Source organism: Mustela nigripes, chromosome 17 (assembly GCF_022355385.1).
Source record: "Mustela nigripes isolate SB6536 chromosome 17, MUSNIG.SB6536, whole genome shotgun sequence".
In the NCBI taxonomy this organism is placed as follows: domain Eukaryota; kingdom Metazoa; phylum Chordata; class Mammalia; order Carnivora; family Mustelidae; genus Mustela; species Mustela nigripes.
The window spans coordinates 13704493-13717415 of record NC_081573.1 but is presented as its reverse complement, the minus strand read 5'-3'; the positions used below and the strand labels follow the sequence as shown (position 1 = coordinate 13717415).

Genomic DNA, 12923 nt, shown 5'->3' with positions numbered 1-12923 from the left:
ATTTAAATAACCTCATCTGCATAGTCCTTCCAGGCTGGGTCGCCCAAAATGTTCTTAGACCCGAGGCTGTTAGACAAAAGTCTTATCTGCTTGCGGGGCGTGGCTTTCCTAAATTGCTTTTTTCAGATTCCCACAATTTTTCCCGAAAGGACAGGGTGGAATGGGTCATACTGTGGCATCCCTTTCAGTCTCTTCCTCTATCAGGGATGTTCCGCACTTTTTTTCCTCTGTTATAGAAAGTGCTTACGTAAATTACTTACTAATATGTGTATTTACGTACATTTTTAAACTAACTGCGCAGACATTGGCCTATCAGAGCTCTATTCTGGGGCTGCGAGGAGGGGCTGGCCATGTAAATAACATGATTTGCATGCCACTGTCCAGCCCGGCTACACGTCATTCTCCGGCGCTCAGGACTCTGATAGAGTGGGCTGGCCTATGCAAATAACCATATTTGTATATCCCTCCCACGTCGCTTGGCCTAACCCCTGAACTACCCTACCCCCAACTCTTGCCGGATCTAGCCCTTTCTAACAGACTTCTTCCCCTCGCCCATAAGGGGAGGAGTGCAGTATGCAAATGACCGACCCATTTCCCCTATCTCGAGATAGGGGGTGTGTTCTGAACTTCTTCGCTCCGCCCCGCGCGGCTCGCGCCTGCGGACGCACGTTCTTCTCCGCGGGCGCAGTCACGTGCCCACCGGGCGAGGCGGGGGCGGAGCGTCGCGGGAGGTGGGGGCGGGGTATGGCGCGCTGTGCGGCGCTGGGCGGCTGGCACAAACGACGGCGGCGAGGCCGGAGGAAAAAGCTCGGTGAGGAGAGCTCTGGGAGGAAAGGGGCGAAGAAGGCGCTCGAGCCGGGGCGCCGACGCGAGCCGGGCGTAGTATGGGGGCGCGCGCCGGCCGGCGTGGCCGAACGCGGCGACCCCGGGAAGGGAAGGGTGGGGGTAGGGCGTGGGGGAGGGAACGCGCCGGGCACGTTGAGTGCCGGCCGTTTGGGGGGTGGGGTGGGGGCGGAGAGCGCGCGCCGGCGGAGGGGGAGGGGAGGAAGGGGGCGCTGGGTGCGAGCGGTCTGTAGGCCCGGTCTCCGTCGCTTACAGCGCCCCGAGCGGGGAGGCCCGCGCCAAAGCGGCTTGGGAGGGGCCGCCTTCTCCTGTCCGTCCCCGAGTGCGTGAACCCTCCCCCGCCCTTCCCCCCCGTCGCCGTGGACCCTCCTCCCGCGGCTGCCTTCCGTCTGTCTGTCTGTCTTAGGCCCTCCCTTCCGTCTGGGTGTGTGTCAGCCGCCGGCAGGCTTCCTCCCGTTGGGCTTAGGTTGACCCTTCCGCCCCGTTCTGTCCGGCTGTCTCAGGACCGCCCTCCCAGCTTCTCCCCGGTCGGCGTTTCCGTCTCTGGGCCCCCCATTCTCTTTGTCTCTGGGCTCCCCTGTTTGCTCTATCTGTGGAGCACCCCGTTCCCGCCGTGTGTCTCTGGAATCCCCAAGCAGATCTCCCGCTCCCCACTGCTCCGGCATTCCTTTCCTACTTCAGTTCTCCTGCGTCCTTTCTGTTTGCTGTGTGTCTGTCTGAGGATGCCCTCCCCCAGCCCCCACCGCGCTTCTGTGTCTTTGGGTCATCTCCCCAGCTTTACTCCTACGGCTGCTTCCCTCGCTGCCTCTTCTCTTCTTGATTGCACCACCCCCCACAGTTCCCATGATCTTCTCCCCAATGTGGCCTCAGGTTTTGGGGGACTGTGTAGCCTAGTCTGCCCTATTGCGCTGCTGCCCCTCACCCCACCTCACTCGAGTGCCTCTGGTTCTTCTCACATTCCCTTTTTTTCCTCTCTCCCCCTTCAGCCACCCTGACGGGTCCTTTCCCAAGCCCCTAGGGGCAGCAGAGGACTTGGGGACCAGCGAGCACCCCCAGGGCACGAGAAGAGCCTCTGCTGCCTGCCCTGCCTCACCCTGCCCTACGCCAGGCTCAGCCACCCCGGCCCCGGGCTGCATCAAGTGGAGGAGGCAGAGGCGGAGGAGGGTGGCACCATGGGCCCGGGCCGTGCCCTCCATGCCCGGGGGATGAAGACGCTGCTGCCATGGACAGCCCGTGCCAGTCGCAGCCCCTGAGTCAGGCTCTCCCTCAGTTGCCGGGTTCCGTGTCAGAGCCCTTGGAGCCTGGTCGGGCCAGGATGGGGGTGGAGAGTTACCTGCCCTGTCCCCTGCTACCTTCCTACCACCGTCCAGGAGCACCTGGTGAGGCCTCGGCGGGGAGTGGGACCCCCAGGGCCACAGCCACCTCCACGACAGCTAGCCCTCTGCGGGAGGGCTTCGGCGGGCAGGATGGTGGTGAACTGCGCCCGCTGCAGAGTGAGGGCGCAGCAGCACTGGTCACCAAGGGGTGCCAGCGACTGGCGGCCCAGGGGGCCCGGCCCGAGGCACCCAAACGGAAGTGGGCAGAGGATGGTGGGGATGCCCCAGCACCCAGCAAGCGGTCCTGGGCCAGGCAGGAGAACCAGGAGGCAGAGGCTGAAGGGGAGGGCAGCATGGGCTGCGGCAGTGGCAACGGCGAGGCCAGCGCAGGGCTGAGGGAGGAGGTGCTTCCCACTGCACCCGAGCGCCTGGCCCTGGACTATATCGTGCCCTGCATGCGGTATTACGGCATCTGTGTCAAGGACAGCTTCCTGGGGGCAGCACTGGGTGGTTGTGTGCTGGCTGAGGTGGAGGCCCTGAAGCGGAGTGGGCGCCTGCGCGACGGGCAGCTGGTGAGCCAGCGGGCTATCCCGCCACGCAGCATTCGTGGGGACCAGATTGCCTGGGTGGAAGGTCATGAGCCTGGCTGCCGAAGCATCGGGGTCCTCATGGCCCACGTGGACACTGTGATCCGCCATTGTGCTGGGCGCCTGGGTGGCTACGTCATCAACGGGCGCACCAAGGTAAGGCCGCAAGGGCCTTGAGTGGAGGGGCCCCTTAGCACTTGCCTTCGAGGGTACCTGGTGCTCTGAGTATCAGTGCCCTTGGAGGTAGGCTTGTGGGGTCACAGAAAGATGCAGGCAGCACCAGTGGAGTAAGTGTCGGTACTAGAGTTGGGTTTGGACTCTCCCTTACGGTGGGCACTTTGGGGGTCTGTGCGCTTTCTCTTTCCCCATTTGCCTTTCTTTTCATCTATCTGTCTTGTCCTTTCAGGGGCCTGTCTCTGTTCTGTCCGTTTGGTCTCCCAGGCAGGAGAAGCAGGAGACATAGTGGGGAGGGTGGCAGTGGTGAGACCCGTGCCAGGCTGAGGGAGGAGGTGCTGCCCACGGGCTTGGGGCTGGACCACTTTGTGCCCTGTGACATCTGTGGCCTGGACAGTTTCCTGGGTGCCTGTGTGCTGCCCTGGGGGTGGGGGTGTTCTGTCCTTCATCTTTCGTATGCTTCCCCATTCTGATGCTTGTCCTGTATCCTTCCTGTCTGTCCATCACTGTGTTTTTGTCCATTCTGACCTTTTCTTTCTCTGTTTTGTGTCTCTTCTTGGTTTCTTTTATTCTTTTTTTACAGTAGTTGTTAACCAGTTTTTTTGGGGGGGGGGGTGGACATGGGCTTTTTTGAGAATTCGCTGAAACCACAGATCCTTTTTAAAGAAAAATGCTCGTTTGTCCAGTTTATGGGCAGTCATCAGTGTCTCTTGAGCCTCTAGCTGCCCGTTTGAGAACCTAGGTCAGGAGCTCTCCACAAGACAGTGGTCTTTTGGGGCTTTCTGGCCTTCTGACACAATAATTCTCTTCATAGAGGGGTGAAAGGGCTCTGGCCTTGAGTCCAGGACAAGTGTCTTTTGGCCAAGGCCCCTGCAGGGAGTGCCTGCTGCACACCAGTGATTACTGGCTGATGGCAGGGCTGTTTGCTTTGCTCAGGGCATGTGGCTGCGCTCCTCATGTCTCCCTCCTCCCTCCGATCCCATCTTGGGTTCTGCCTCTGTACAGCTTCTGTCTCTGGCTGGAACTGGCTCAGGGACCCAGGCTCCCTCGGGCCAAGGCCAGCATCCTCCCTGTCCAGCTAGGACTTGTCCTACTTCTCCCTGCCTCCTGTTACTTGATAGCTGGAGAGTCAGAGGAGGCCTTCCCTGGGCTCTGCTCCTGTGCAGGCAGGAGTGATAAGAGGGAGCCTCCCTGGCTTCAAGGGGCTCAGCATCTTCACCCCAGATCATGCATCCTCACAGAAGGGAGTGTGAGGGGAGAGTGGGAGAGCTGAATGGCCCATGGCGGCACGCTTTCCTCAGCCTCAGTTTGCTTATCCACAGGATAGGAAAATACAGTTAAGTCCCCAGCTAGTCTTTGGTAGTTTTAGGAGGGGAGGGCGAAGTAGATTGAGCAGATGTTTCCCCCTTGGTGCCTTGGATGTGGTTTGGGCCAGGGCCCCGGCTAGGATTGTGGGCTTGGGAGGGTGGTTGGGACTATTTTAGCTCTGGGTGACTTCTGTTGTCCTGGGAGGTAAGAACAAACCTGGCTAGACTGAGATGGGCAAGGGAGCCAACCCGGTCACTGGAGTTCCTCTTAGACACCCCCACCAAACCCATAAGACACCTGTTCCAGGCTTCCCCACCTTCAACAGGCAACCTCTGGACTCCCTCCCCAGGCTCTGAAATAAGAGTGTGGTGTACCGAGGTGGGTGGTCACAGAGGTGGTCAGGGCCCACATCACCGGTGTGGCTGGAGCCAGCCCCAACCTGCCTGTTGGTCACTCTGGAATGGAGCTCCTATGTTCTGTTCTCCCAGCTGTCTCTAGTCTCTCTGCTCTGCTGACCTGCAGGTGGGAGAGAGTTGGCTCCGCTGGCATCAGGGACAACCATAGGGGACCACAGGGAGAGCCTGGCTGGCTTGGTTGCCCTTTTAAGAGCAGCTTGGAGGTGGGGCCTGCTGTCATTGGCTCAGTCCCCAGTTTCTACTGGACTCTGGGGGTGTGGGTGTGGGTGTTGGGGCTTTTGGCATATTGTCACTAATAGCCTTTTAATTCTTTAGTTTCCTGGCTGTGATGCTAGCTGCCCCTTCTCTGAGATGGGAGGGTGAGGAGCAGCCTTTTATGTTATTCTGCTTGTTGTCCTTTTCCCTTGTGGGGGCAGGAAGTAGGTGCTTCTCTGTGGCCAGAGGATACCCCCGCCTTCCCTACCAAGGTGTATATGTGGAGGGATTGGTGGGAGTTTAAAGGGCCTGTTTCTCTGTCTAGGCTTCATGCATGACCCCCCTTCCACACCAGAATACAGACACTGTCCCTGCCTGCACGGTGGGAAACCCTGTGTGAGGGTGTGCAGGGCAGGATGCCGTGGAGGCCCGGAGACCCAGAGTGCTTTCTGTAAGCAGCTACTGCCTGGGCACTAGGGAGACACTCCTGGCCCCAAGGGCTTCCACGGGACTGCCTGTTGGGCCAGTACTAGGTAAACAAGCGTCCCGACTGATCTCACATCTTGGGGGGGGCGGTGGATCTGGAAAAATGAGCAGAGATGCCTTCAGCTGAAGTACTCAAGGTACCCTTTGATCTGAGATGTGAATAACAAGGAGCACCAGGGGATGTGTGACCCAGGCAGGGGCAGAGGCCTTATGGATGAGCGTGGCCTGGTCAGAGATCAGTTAGGAGGCCTGAGAGGCTATAGCGGAGTAAAGGCAGTGGTAGCAGAGATTGGTGGCCTTGGAGGCTGAGTCTGTGGGATGTGGTGGGGGTTCTTGAAGGGATTGAGCAGTGAAGAGCTGGAGGAAAGTGTCTCTGGCTACTGTGTGGAGGTGGACTGTGAGCAAGAGGCTGCAGCCCTGGACCCGGTCGCCACCCTTGTGCAGACCCAGCAGTCTCTGCTTGGATTCTCTCTGGGGAGGGCAGTGAGTCACTGCAGGCTCCCTGGGCATGGCCACTTTTTTCTCTCCCAGTGAGGTGGTTGCTCAGAGCACTGACCCATTTGTAGGGAGTGAACAGTATAGAGAAGGTTCTCCTGAACCTGGGGATTGTGGGGGCCAAGGTCTTGCCCAAGTGCCTCCAAGACTCTCCACTGCTGGGTGGCCTTACTCAGCTGCAGGCCTCCTGGCCTCTTTCCCAGGGCGGGTGCTGGGGTACTTCGAGTCCACACACGTTTAATGCAGAGCTGTGGACTGCTCATGCTGGGGAGAGCCTTGGGAGTACCATGTTGGAAAAAGGCTGAGGATTGAGTCAGCCTGGCCTGCCCGGGAGTGCTAAGCCAGCCTCCTGTTTGGGCAGCAGATGCCCATCTTTTTGATCAGGAATGTTTATCTTAGGGCTGTTTTTCGGGGCTGCGGCCCACAGGTATAGCTGAACGTTAGTGGGGAGCAGCAGGTGGCAGCTGGAATAAGTGCGGGCAAGGTGTCAAGACAGAATGGTCCACAAGCTGGAGAGTCTGCACGCCAGTACTCCCCTGTTTGCCTTATACAGCCCTCCTGAGTAGTTGAGGGTAGGACGGGGACTCTTTTTTAAAATGTCATTTCAGCCTGTCCTTTGTCTTTCCATCATGTGACAGGCACTGTGCTTGGTGCCCTCCCAAACATTTGTCTTACTGAATTCCCACAACTGCCTGTGAAGTAGTTTGTCAGCTCCATTTCACGGATGAGGAACCTGAGGCAGGAAGCGTAGTCTCCCACCTGATGTTACTGCTGGTGTGGCAGGCATCACTGGGCCTTGAAGCTGCGAGTTGGGTCTGAAGGAACTTGTGGGCCCTTTCCCTCCCTCCACATGCACTTTTCTGGTGGCTCCCTGCTAAGAAACAGCCGAGGACTCCACGTGGTCAAGGGGGACGACAGCCACCAGGGAGAGGAGGTCAGAACCTGTGGCTAGACCTGTACACACAAGCCACGGTCTGCGGGGGGGTCAGGAATCGCCAGGTCTGTAAGCAGAGGAGGCGTTCATTAGTTTGTTGAACGGGTGAGGCCATTGAGGCTCGTTCAGGTCATGGGACTGTCAGGGGCTACCCAGCAGGTTGTCCTTGAGCTCAGATTCTAGTCACAGTGGGGGTTTTGATACTTGTTTATATGTGTAGGAAACACTTTATCTAGTGGGGTTTTTTGGTAGTCAGGGGCAGCAGTTCTCAACATTGCTGTTCTCAACATTACGGTTATTTGGGGAAACTTGAAAAATTCCAGGCTCCACCTTAGACCAAGTATTTCTGAACCGCTGAGGTGGGCCTGGGCATCAGCATCCTAAGTGATTCCATGCTGAAGCCAAGGTCAAGAAGCCCAGGTGCAGGGCTGTGAGGCCACATCCCTCCATCCCTCCATGTAAATTGGTTTTATTCTGAAAGGTCTGGTTGGAGCAGGGAGTCAGGTTATCTTTAAAAAGTCAAACCCTCAGTTACTCATCAAGCGCTGTCTGGGTGCCAGGCTCTGGCCGTGTGTGGGGAGGGGGCTGTCGCGCCCCAAGAGCTAAGGTTCCTTGGCTGACAAAGAAGAAAGTCTGGGCGAGAGTCCTTGGAGGAGTCTGGGGAGAGATGAGGGGCTATGAGGGGTGAGAAAGAGGAGGTAATGGCTGCCTCCCCAAATATCCCTGCCTCGCCCTCTAAGCCCCCTCCTGTCTGTCCGTCAGGCCATGGTGGCGTGCTACCCAGGCAACGGACTGGGGTACGTGAGGCATGTTGACAATCCCCACGGCGACGGGCGCTGCATCACCTGTATCTATTACCTGAATCAGAACTGGGACGTCAAGGTAGGGGGTGGGAGAGTGAGGGTTGGGGTGGGAGGGAGGATAAGGTGGCTGCATCCCCTCCATTTTGTGCTTCTGGCATTCTCCCTTTCCTCATATGGGCCCAGAGCGGGGCAGTGCAGTGCCGCCTGCTGGCTGGCTCCCTCTTCCTGGGCAATGGCACCATCTTGTCTCCAGCTGACCTGGTGGTGGCAGCACTCTCATCCCATTTCTTGTCTCCAGGAGTTTCCTGCCTGCCTCCATGGTGGTGCAGACTCTGGCTGTCATCACTCTGGGAGCCTGAGTGGTGGGAGGGAGGGATGTGTGCAGCCATCGGAGCACAGGGGGCAGGGGGTGCAAGGCAGGGGCTACAGGCCTTGCATCCACCATCTCTTGCCTCATCCTCTGGCCTGCCCTCAGGTGCATGGCGGCCTGCTGCAGATCTTCCCTGAGGGCCGGCCTGTGGTTGCCAACATCGAGCCCCTCTTCGATCGGTTGCTCATTTTCTGGTCTGATCGGCGGAACCCCCACGAGGTGAAACCAGCCTATGCCACCAGGTATGACTGGTATTTGGGGGGACAAGCTCAGGTCTGCTCTGTGACAGCAAAGTCTTGTCCGACCCCAGGAGTGGCTAGGAAGTGAAGCGCTGAGAGGGGCTGAGGTGGGACAGAACCAGGCTCAGAAGGGTGAACTGTGGTGTCACTGTGGATGTGGTGGCTGGAATTGAAGACAAGTGTCGCTAACTGCCCTTCGGGGCTGCTCTGGTCCCCAGGTACGCCATCACTGTCTGGTATTTTGATGCTAAGGAGCGGGCAGCAGCCAAAGACAAGTATCAGCTAGGTACCTGCTTCCCAAATGGCATCCCCTCTCTCGAGCCCTTCCTATTCCATGTACGTCACACGTCAAGTCCCTTACCCACTTCAGTCTCTTCCTAAATTTTGCAACTCCTTTTTTCTCTCCTCTGTCCTCTTCCCTAGACAGCCCTCTCTTGGCACCCCCAGCATGTGGTCCTCTCCTCCATCTTCCCGCGTTTTTCTTGGCTTCTGGGTCCCTTCCCTGATGACTCCTGTCTCCTCTCATCTCACCCCTAGCATCTGGACAGAAAGGTGTCCAAGTACCTGTGTCACAGCCAACCACGCCCACCTAGTGGCCAGCCCCAGAGCTGCATGGACAGACAGCTTGCCCTGACTTTGGGAGAGCCTTCGGCCCCGTGCTGCCGGCCCAACAGCCCACCACCCTTGGTGCCTGCGCCCTTTACGCCAGCGCTGCTGCTTCCAGCTTTGCCTCTGTCCTGCCTGGTGTGGAGGGCTCCCTCTGATGCTGAGGACCAAGGAGGAGGAGAGACGTCTGCTGCCCTGGGACGGGGGCTGGGCTTGTGACCTGGGCTGGAGCCAGTATTGGGAGCGGCCATTGCTGGAGCTGGGGCCCTGTGGCTAACCCTGTCTGGCTGTGCTCCTCTTGGACGTGGAGAGTTGGAAGGAGGCATTGCCACCTCCCACCAGGATCCCACCAGGATGCAGGATCGAGGGTTGGGGATGTCACGGCCTCTTACTGGCAAAGGTTTGTTGGGGGGACAATATCCCCAAGCCCCCCACTCCCCCAGCCTGGAATGTGAAGTGACTCCCCAGCCCCTATGGCCATGGCACCTTGTGGACTAGGCCGCCACTGCGTGGGCAGGAGAAAAGGTGCACGGGGGAGCATGGGCGTGAAGAGTCCTGTCAGCCAAGAAAGAAATAAAAGTTTACCTCAGAGCTGCAAAACGTGATTCTCCCGCTCCCTCTTACTGGTAAGGAGACCTGTCTGTCTGCGGTTTGGGGCCTTTATTGACCAAAGCAGGTAGGGAGGTCTGGGAGCCAGTGAGCAGAGGGCTGCTGAGCCCAACTCAGCGGGCCACCAGCCGGAGCTGGAAGGCTGGGGGGATGTTGCCCAGGCCTGTGCACTGCGGGGTGAGGTTGATGTCGGTGCGGCTGCCCACAGGGAGCAGGCAGAACCGCTGGAGGATGGCGGTGAAGAAGAGGAAGATCTCCGATCGTGCCAGGCCCGCGCCCAGGCACATCCGCTTTCCTGAGGACACGGGGATGCAGGGTGGGAACCACGCCCCTCCCAGGCCTGCCCAGCCTTGTCCCCTCCCTTCCTGGCCCAGACCTGGGGCAAAGGGCATGAAGGCATCGTTGCTCTGGAACTTGCCCTTGTCGTCCAGGAAGTTGGTGGGGTTGAAGCATTCTGGGTCTTTGAACTGGGTGGGGTCCTGGTGTGAAGACTTGAGCACAGGAATCACAAAGGTACCCTGGGGGCAGGGGTGCACAGGGGTTACCCGTGGACTTGGTTATAGTCATCCAAGACCCCATTTAAAAGCCAGTGGGAAGGTGGGCCTATTTTCCCTACTCCTAGGGCCGTGTGACTCAGCATTGCACGTGCTCAGGGCTGATGATTTTGGCTGAAGGTCTCCCAGGCCTGCAAAGAATCCCCATGCGTGGGCACCTTGGGCAGAAAGTAGCCGCGCAGGTGGGTGTCCCTGGTGAGGGCACGGGGCAGCCCCAGTGGCAGCACACTGATGAAGCGCTGGATCTCGTGTAGCACGGCATTGGTGTAGGGCAGGTGCTCGCGGTCCTCTAGCCTTGGGGTGCGTGTCCGCCCTACCACTGCATCCAGCTCGGCCTGCACTTTGGCTGGGGGTGGTCAGAGGCTGTGAGCTATGCATTCTCAGGCCCCTAGCCATCCCCACACCCATGCCACCTCATTCCAGGCTTTCCAGCTCCCGGACCTGCCACCTCTGGGTACTTAAGCAGAATGAGGAGCCCATAGCGCAGAGTGGTGCTTGTGGTCTCAGTGCCACCGAAGAAGAGATTGTGTGTTGTCATCACCAACGTCTCCTCCTGGAAATGGCTTTCTGGGTCTTCCTGTTCCTGCGGACAGAGATGGGTGTTTTGGCTGTCTGGCACCTCCTAGTGGGTGGCATGGGGGGTGGTTTTAGGGTAGCAGACCCGCACCTTACTCATCTGATCCAGGAAGCAATCGATGAAATCGCGGGGCTCCCCAGGCTGCCGTGTCTGCTGGTGCCACTTGATTTGCTCAGAGATGAAAACCCGAAGCTTCGTGAAGTTTCGAAAGATTCGGTGGTGTGGGCCTGGGAGCCACTCAAGGAGGGAGGGGAAAATGTTGTACATCTAGGGGGACAAGACCGCAGCAGGACCTTGAGCAAGTGCACTAGTTCCCGAGCAGGGAGACTGCGCCAAGACTTTGATGTTCTAAGTTCTAGAACTCTTCTCTTCCAAGACTGATCCAAGGTTGGTAGGTCTGTGTACCCTAGGTTTGGCATAGGAGGGAGGAACTGAATCTGGCCCTCTCACCTCGCCCCATCTGGAACTCATGATGCGGAAGTTGTCATGGAAGAGGTCCAGGAGCCTCAGGAACTCTGGGTCCTCATAGCCATAGCGGTTCCCGAAGACCACCGAACAAATAACGTTAGATACAGCATTATCCAGGAGCCGTCGGGGGTTGAACGTCGCTCCTGGGAGGGGGAACGGGACGGGGTCTTTTTGTGGTGGCTAGGCCTACTGACTTCTTTCCACTACAAATGCCTGCCCACCCACCGCCCCTGCTTTTTAAAGATTTTATTTTTAAGTAATCTCTACACCAAACCTGGGGCTGGATCCTACAACCCTGATGGACAGTCGCTGGCTCTGCTTACTGAGCTAGCCAGGCGCCCTGCCGTGCCCCTTCTTGATCTTTGGCCACAGCCGCAAAAAACCCCTCTCCTTTCCCAGGCCGCACCAATGGTGGCTTGAAATTTGCCAAGCAGACAAGCTGCCTCCTCCAGGATGCGCTCCTCTATGGTCCGCGTTCCCAGCCCGAACTCCTTCAGTGCTCCCAGTGCAAAATTGCGCAGCGTCCACCAGCGCGGCCCGTTGGAAAACAAGATGCCTAGGGAAAGCAGAGAAAGGGCGGGTCGGGGAGCTGGCCACGCCCCATCCCGGCTCTGTTGGGTTTTGGAGCCGACTTCCTCGCGACCCTTCAATTCTGCGCTTTCTGTTGCTCTCGGTTGCAACCCCAGCCTTCTCGGCCCTATCCACGCGTTCGCCCCACCACTGCTGGTCTCCATCCCTGACCAGTGCTTGCTCGCTTTGCTTGAGCTCTTGGGCTCTTCTCTTCCTTCTATTGGCTGGACCAGGAACCAGCCCCTCCAATTCGGCTTCTACATTTTAGCTCCGCCCCACCTTCTCGCTCTTTGCCTTCACTGGCCTTCTCGTTCGGCCCCGCCCCATCTCCTGACCCCGCCCCTTATCGCTCAAACTGGGTGGTCCCGCCAGCTCTTCCGCCGCCTGGGACTCACCGTTTCCGCGAGTGAAGTGCTGGAAAACAGCCATGGCCCCGCGGCCGGAGAAGGCATCCGCCTGCAGCACTAATGCGTCCCGCAGCGCAGAGTAGCCGCACAGCACCACTGCAGGGCGCGGGCCCAGCCGCACTGTGAACACTGGGCCCCAGCGGCCAGAGAGCTACGCGGAGCGGGTGCTCAGCGGGTCCTGGTCGGGGCTCCTGACCCCGTCCTCCACCCTAGAGCCCCCGCCACCAGCTCCCTCTTCTTTCCGACCCAGAGTCCCCATGTCATCCCCTCATTACTGACGGAGGAGGTCAGATCCCCACCTCCTTCCTTCCTCCTCCGCAGGAGTCCAACGCCCCAGCTTCCTCTTCCCTCGGGATCTGCAAGACCAGGGCCCGAGCCCTCTGCACCCACCGAAGTAGGCGTCTGGACTGTCGGTGGTCTCCTCCCCACCTTGAACCAGGAGAGCAGACCTCTCGGCACCCCTTCCCCACAGCCCGCGACCTAACTTCTCACTCTAGGCTCCTCCCTGAGGACCCCAGAGTGGGGGGAGTAGGGGTGGGGTGGGGAGGGAGGGATCCGGGTCGACTCTGCCAGGAAGTCAGCCCCACTGGCCCTCTCCTCTCTCAAACAGATATCCAGGCTCCCAGCTTCCACCCGTAGTCTCCTCCTTTCCTGGAACACAGGGCTCCAGGTCCCTCAACCCTCCTCAGAACTCAGGGGTTGGAGCCCTCAGCTGTCTTCAATCAGAGCACCAGGACTTCCAGCCCCGGAGCCCACTGTCGGGCTCTATCTACCTCCATGAGCGCTTGGTCCAGGCGTCCAGGCTCCAGCTGCAGCAGGTTCCCCAGCAGTGGGAGTGGCGTTGGCCCCGGGGGTAGGGACCCCCGAGTCTGAGTGCCCTGGGCACCCCAACCCCGCCTGGCTAGGGCCAGCAGCAGGACCAGCAGCAGCAGCAGCAACGCTGTGACTCCCATGACCATCGTGCCC

The 12923-nt window shown here is 59.1% G+C and overlaps 2 protein-coding genes across 5 annotated transcripts; one reads left to right on the top strand and one right to left on the bottom strand.

The window, feature by feature from the left end:
- Positions 1-705: 705 nt before the first annotated feature.
- On the top strand, positions 706-9351 carry EGLN2 (egl-9 family hypoxia inducible factor 2). Of its 3 annotated transcripts, none has more exons than XM_059383774.1 (6): positions 706-811; positions 1830-2731; positions 7517-7636; positions 8033-8169; positions 8385-8452; positions 8704-9351. In XM_059383774.1, exons 2-6 carry the CDS (start codon positions 2066-2068, stop codon positions 8757-8759), a joined length of 1047 nt encoding a protein of 348 aa, XP_059239757.1. In that variant the 5' UTR covers positions 706-811; positions 1830-2065; the 3' UTR covers positions 8760-9351. The 3 variants fall into 3 exon arrangements, with proteins under 3 accessions (XP_059239757.1, XP_059239755.1, XP_059239756.1); XM_059383772.1 differs by having other exon boundaries at positions 1830-2902; XM_059383773.1 differs by lacking the exon at positions 8385-8452 and having other exon boundaries at positions 1830-2902.
- Positions 9352-9427: 76 nt separating this feature from the next.
- On the bottom strand, positions 9428-12923 carry LOC132006195 (cytochrome P450 2F2-like). Of its 2 annotated transcripts, XM_059383968.1 has the most exons (9): positions 12731-12923; positions 11946-12108; positions 11387-11536; positions 10963-11123; positions 10603-10779; positions 10377-10518; positions 10094-10281; positions 9758-9899; positions 9428-9676 (listed from the first exon to the last, which is right to left on the bottom strand). In XM_059383968.1, exons 1-9 carry the CDS (start codon positions 12914-12916, stop codon positions 9495-9497), a joined length of 1491 nt encoding a protein of 496 aa, XP_059239951.1. In that variant the 5' UTR covers positions 12917-12923; the 3' UTR covers positions 9428-9494. The 2 variants fall into 2 exon arrangements, with proteins under 2 accessions (XP_059239951.1, XP_059239950.1); XM_059383967.1 differs by lacking the exon at positions 12731-12923 and having other exon boundaries at positions 11387-11569; positions 11946-12436.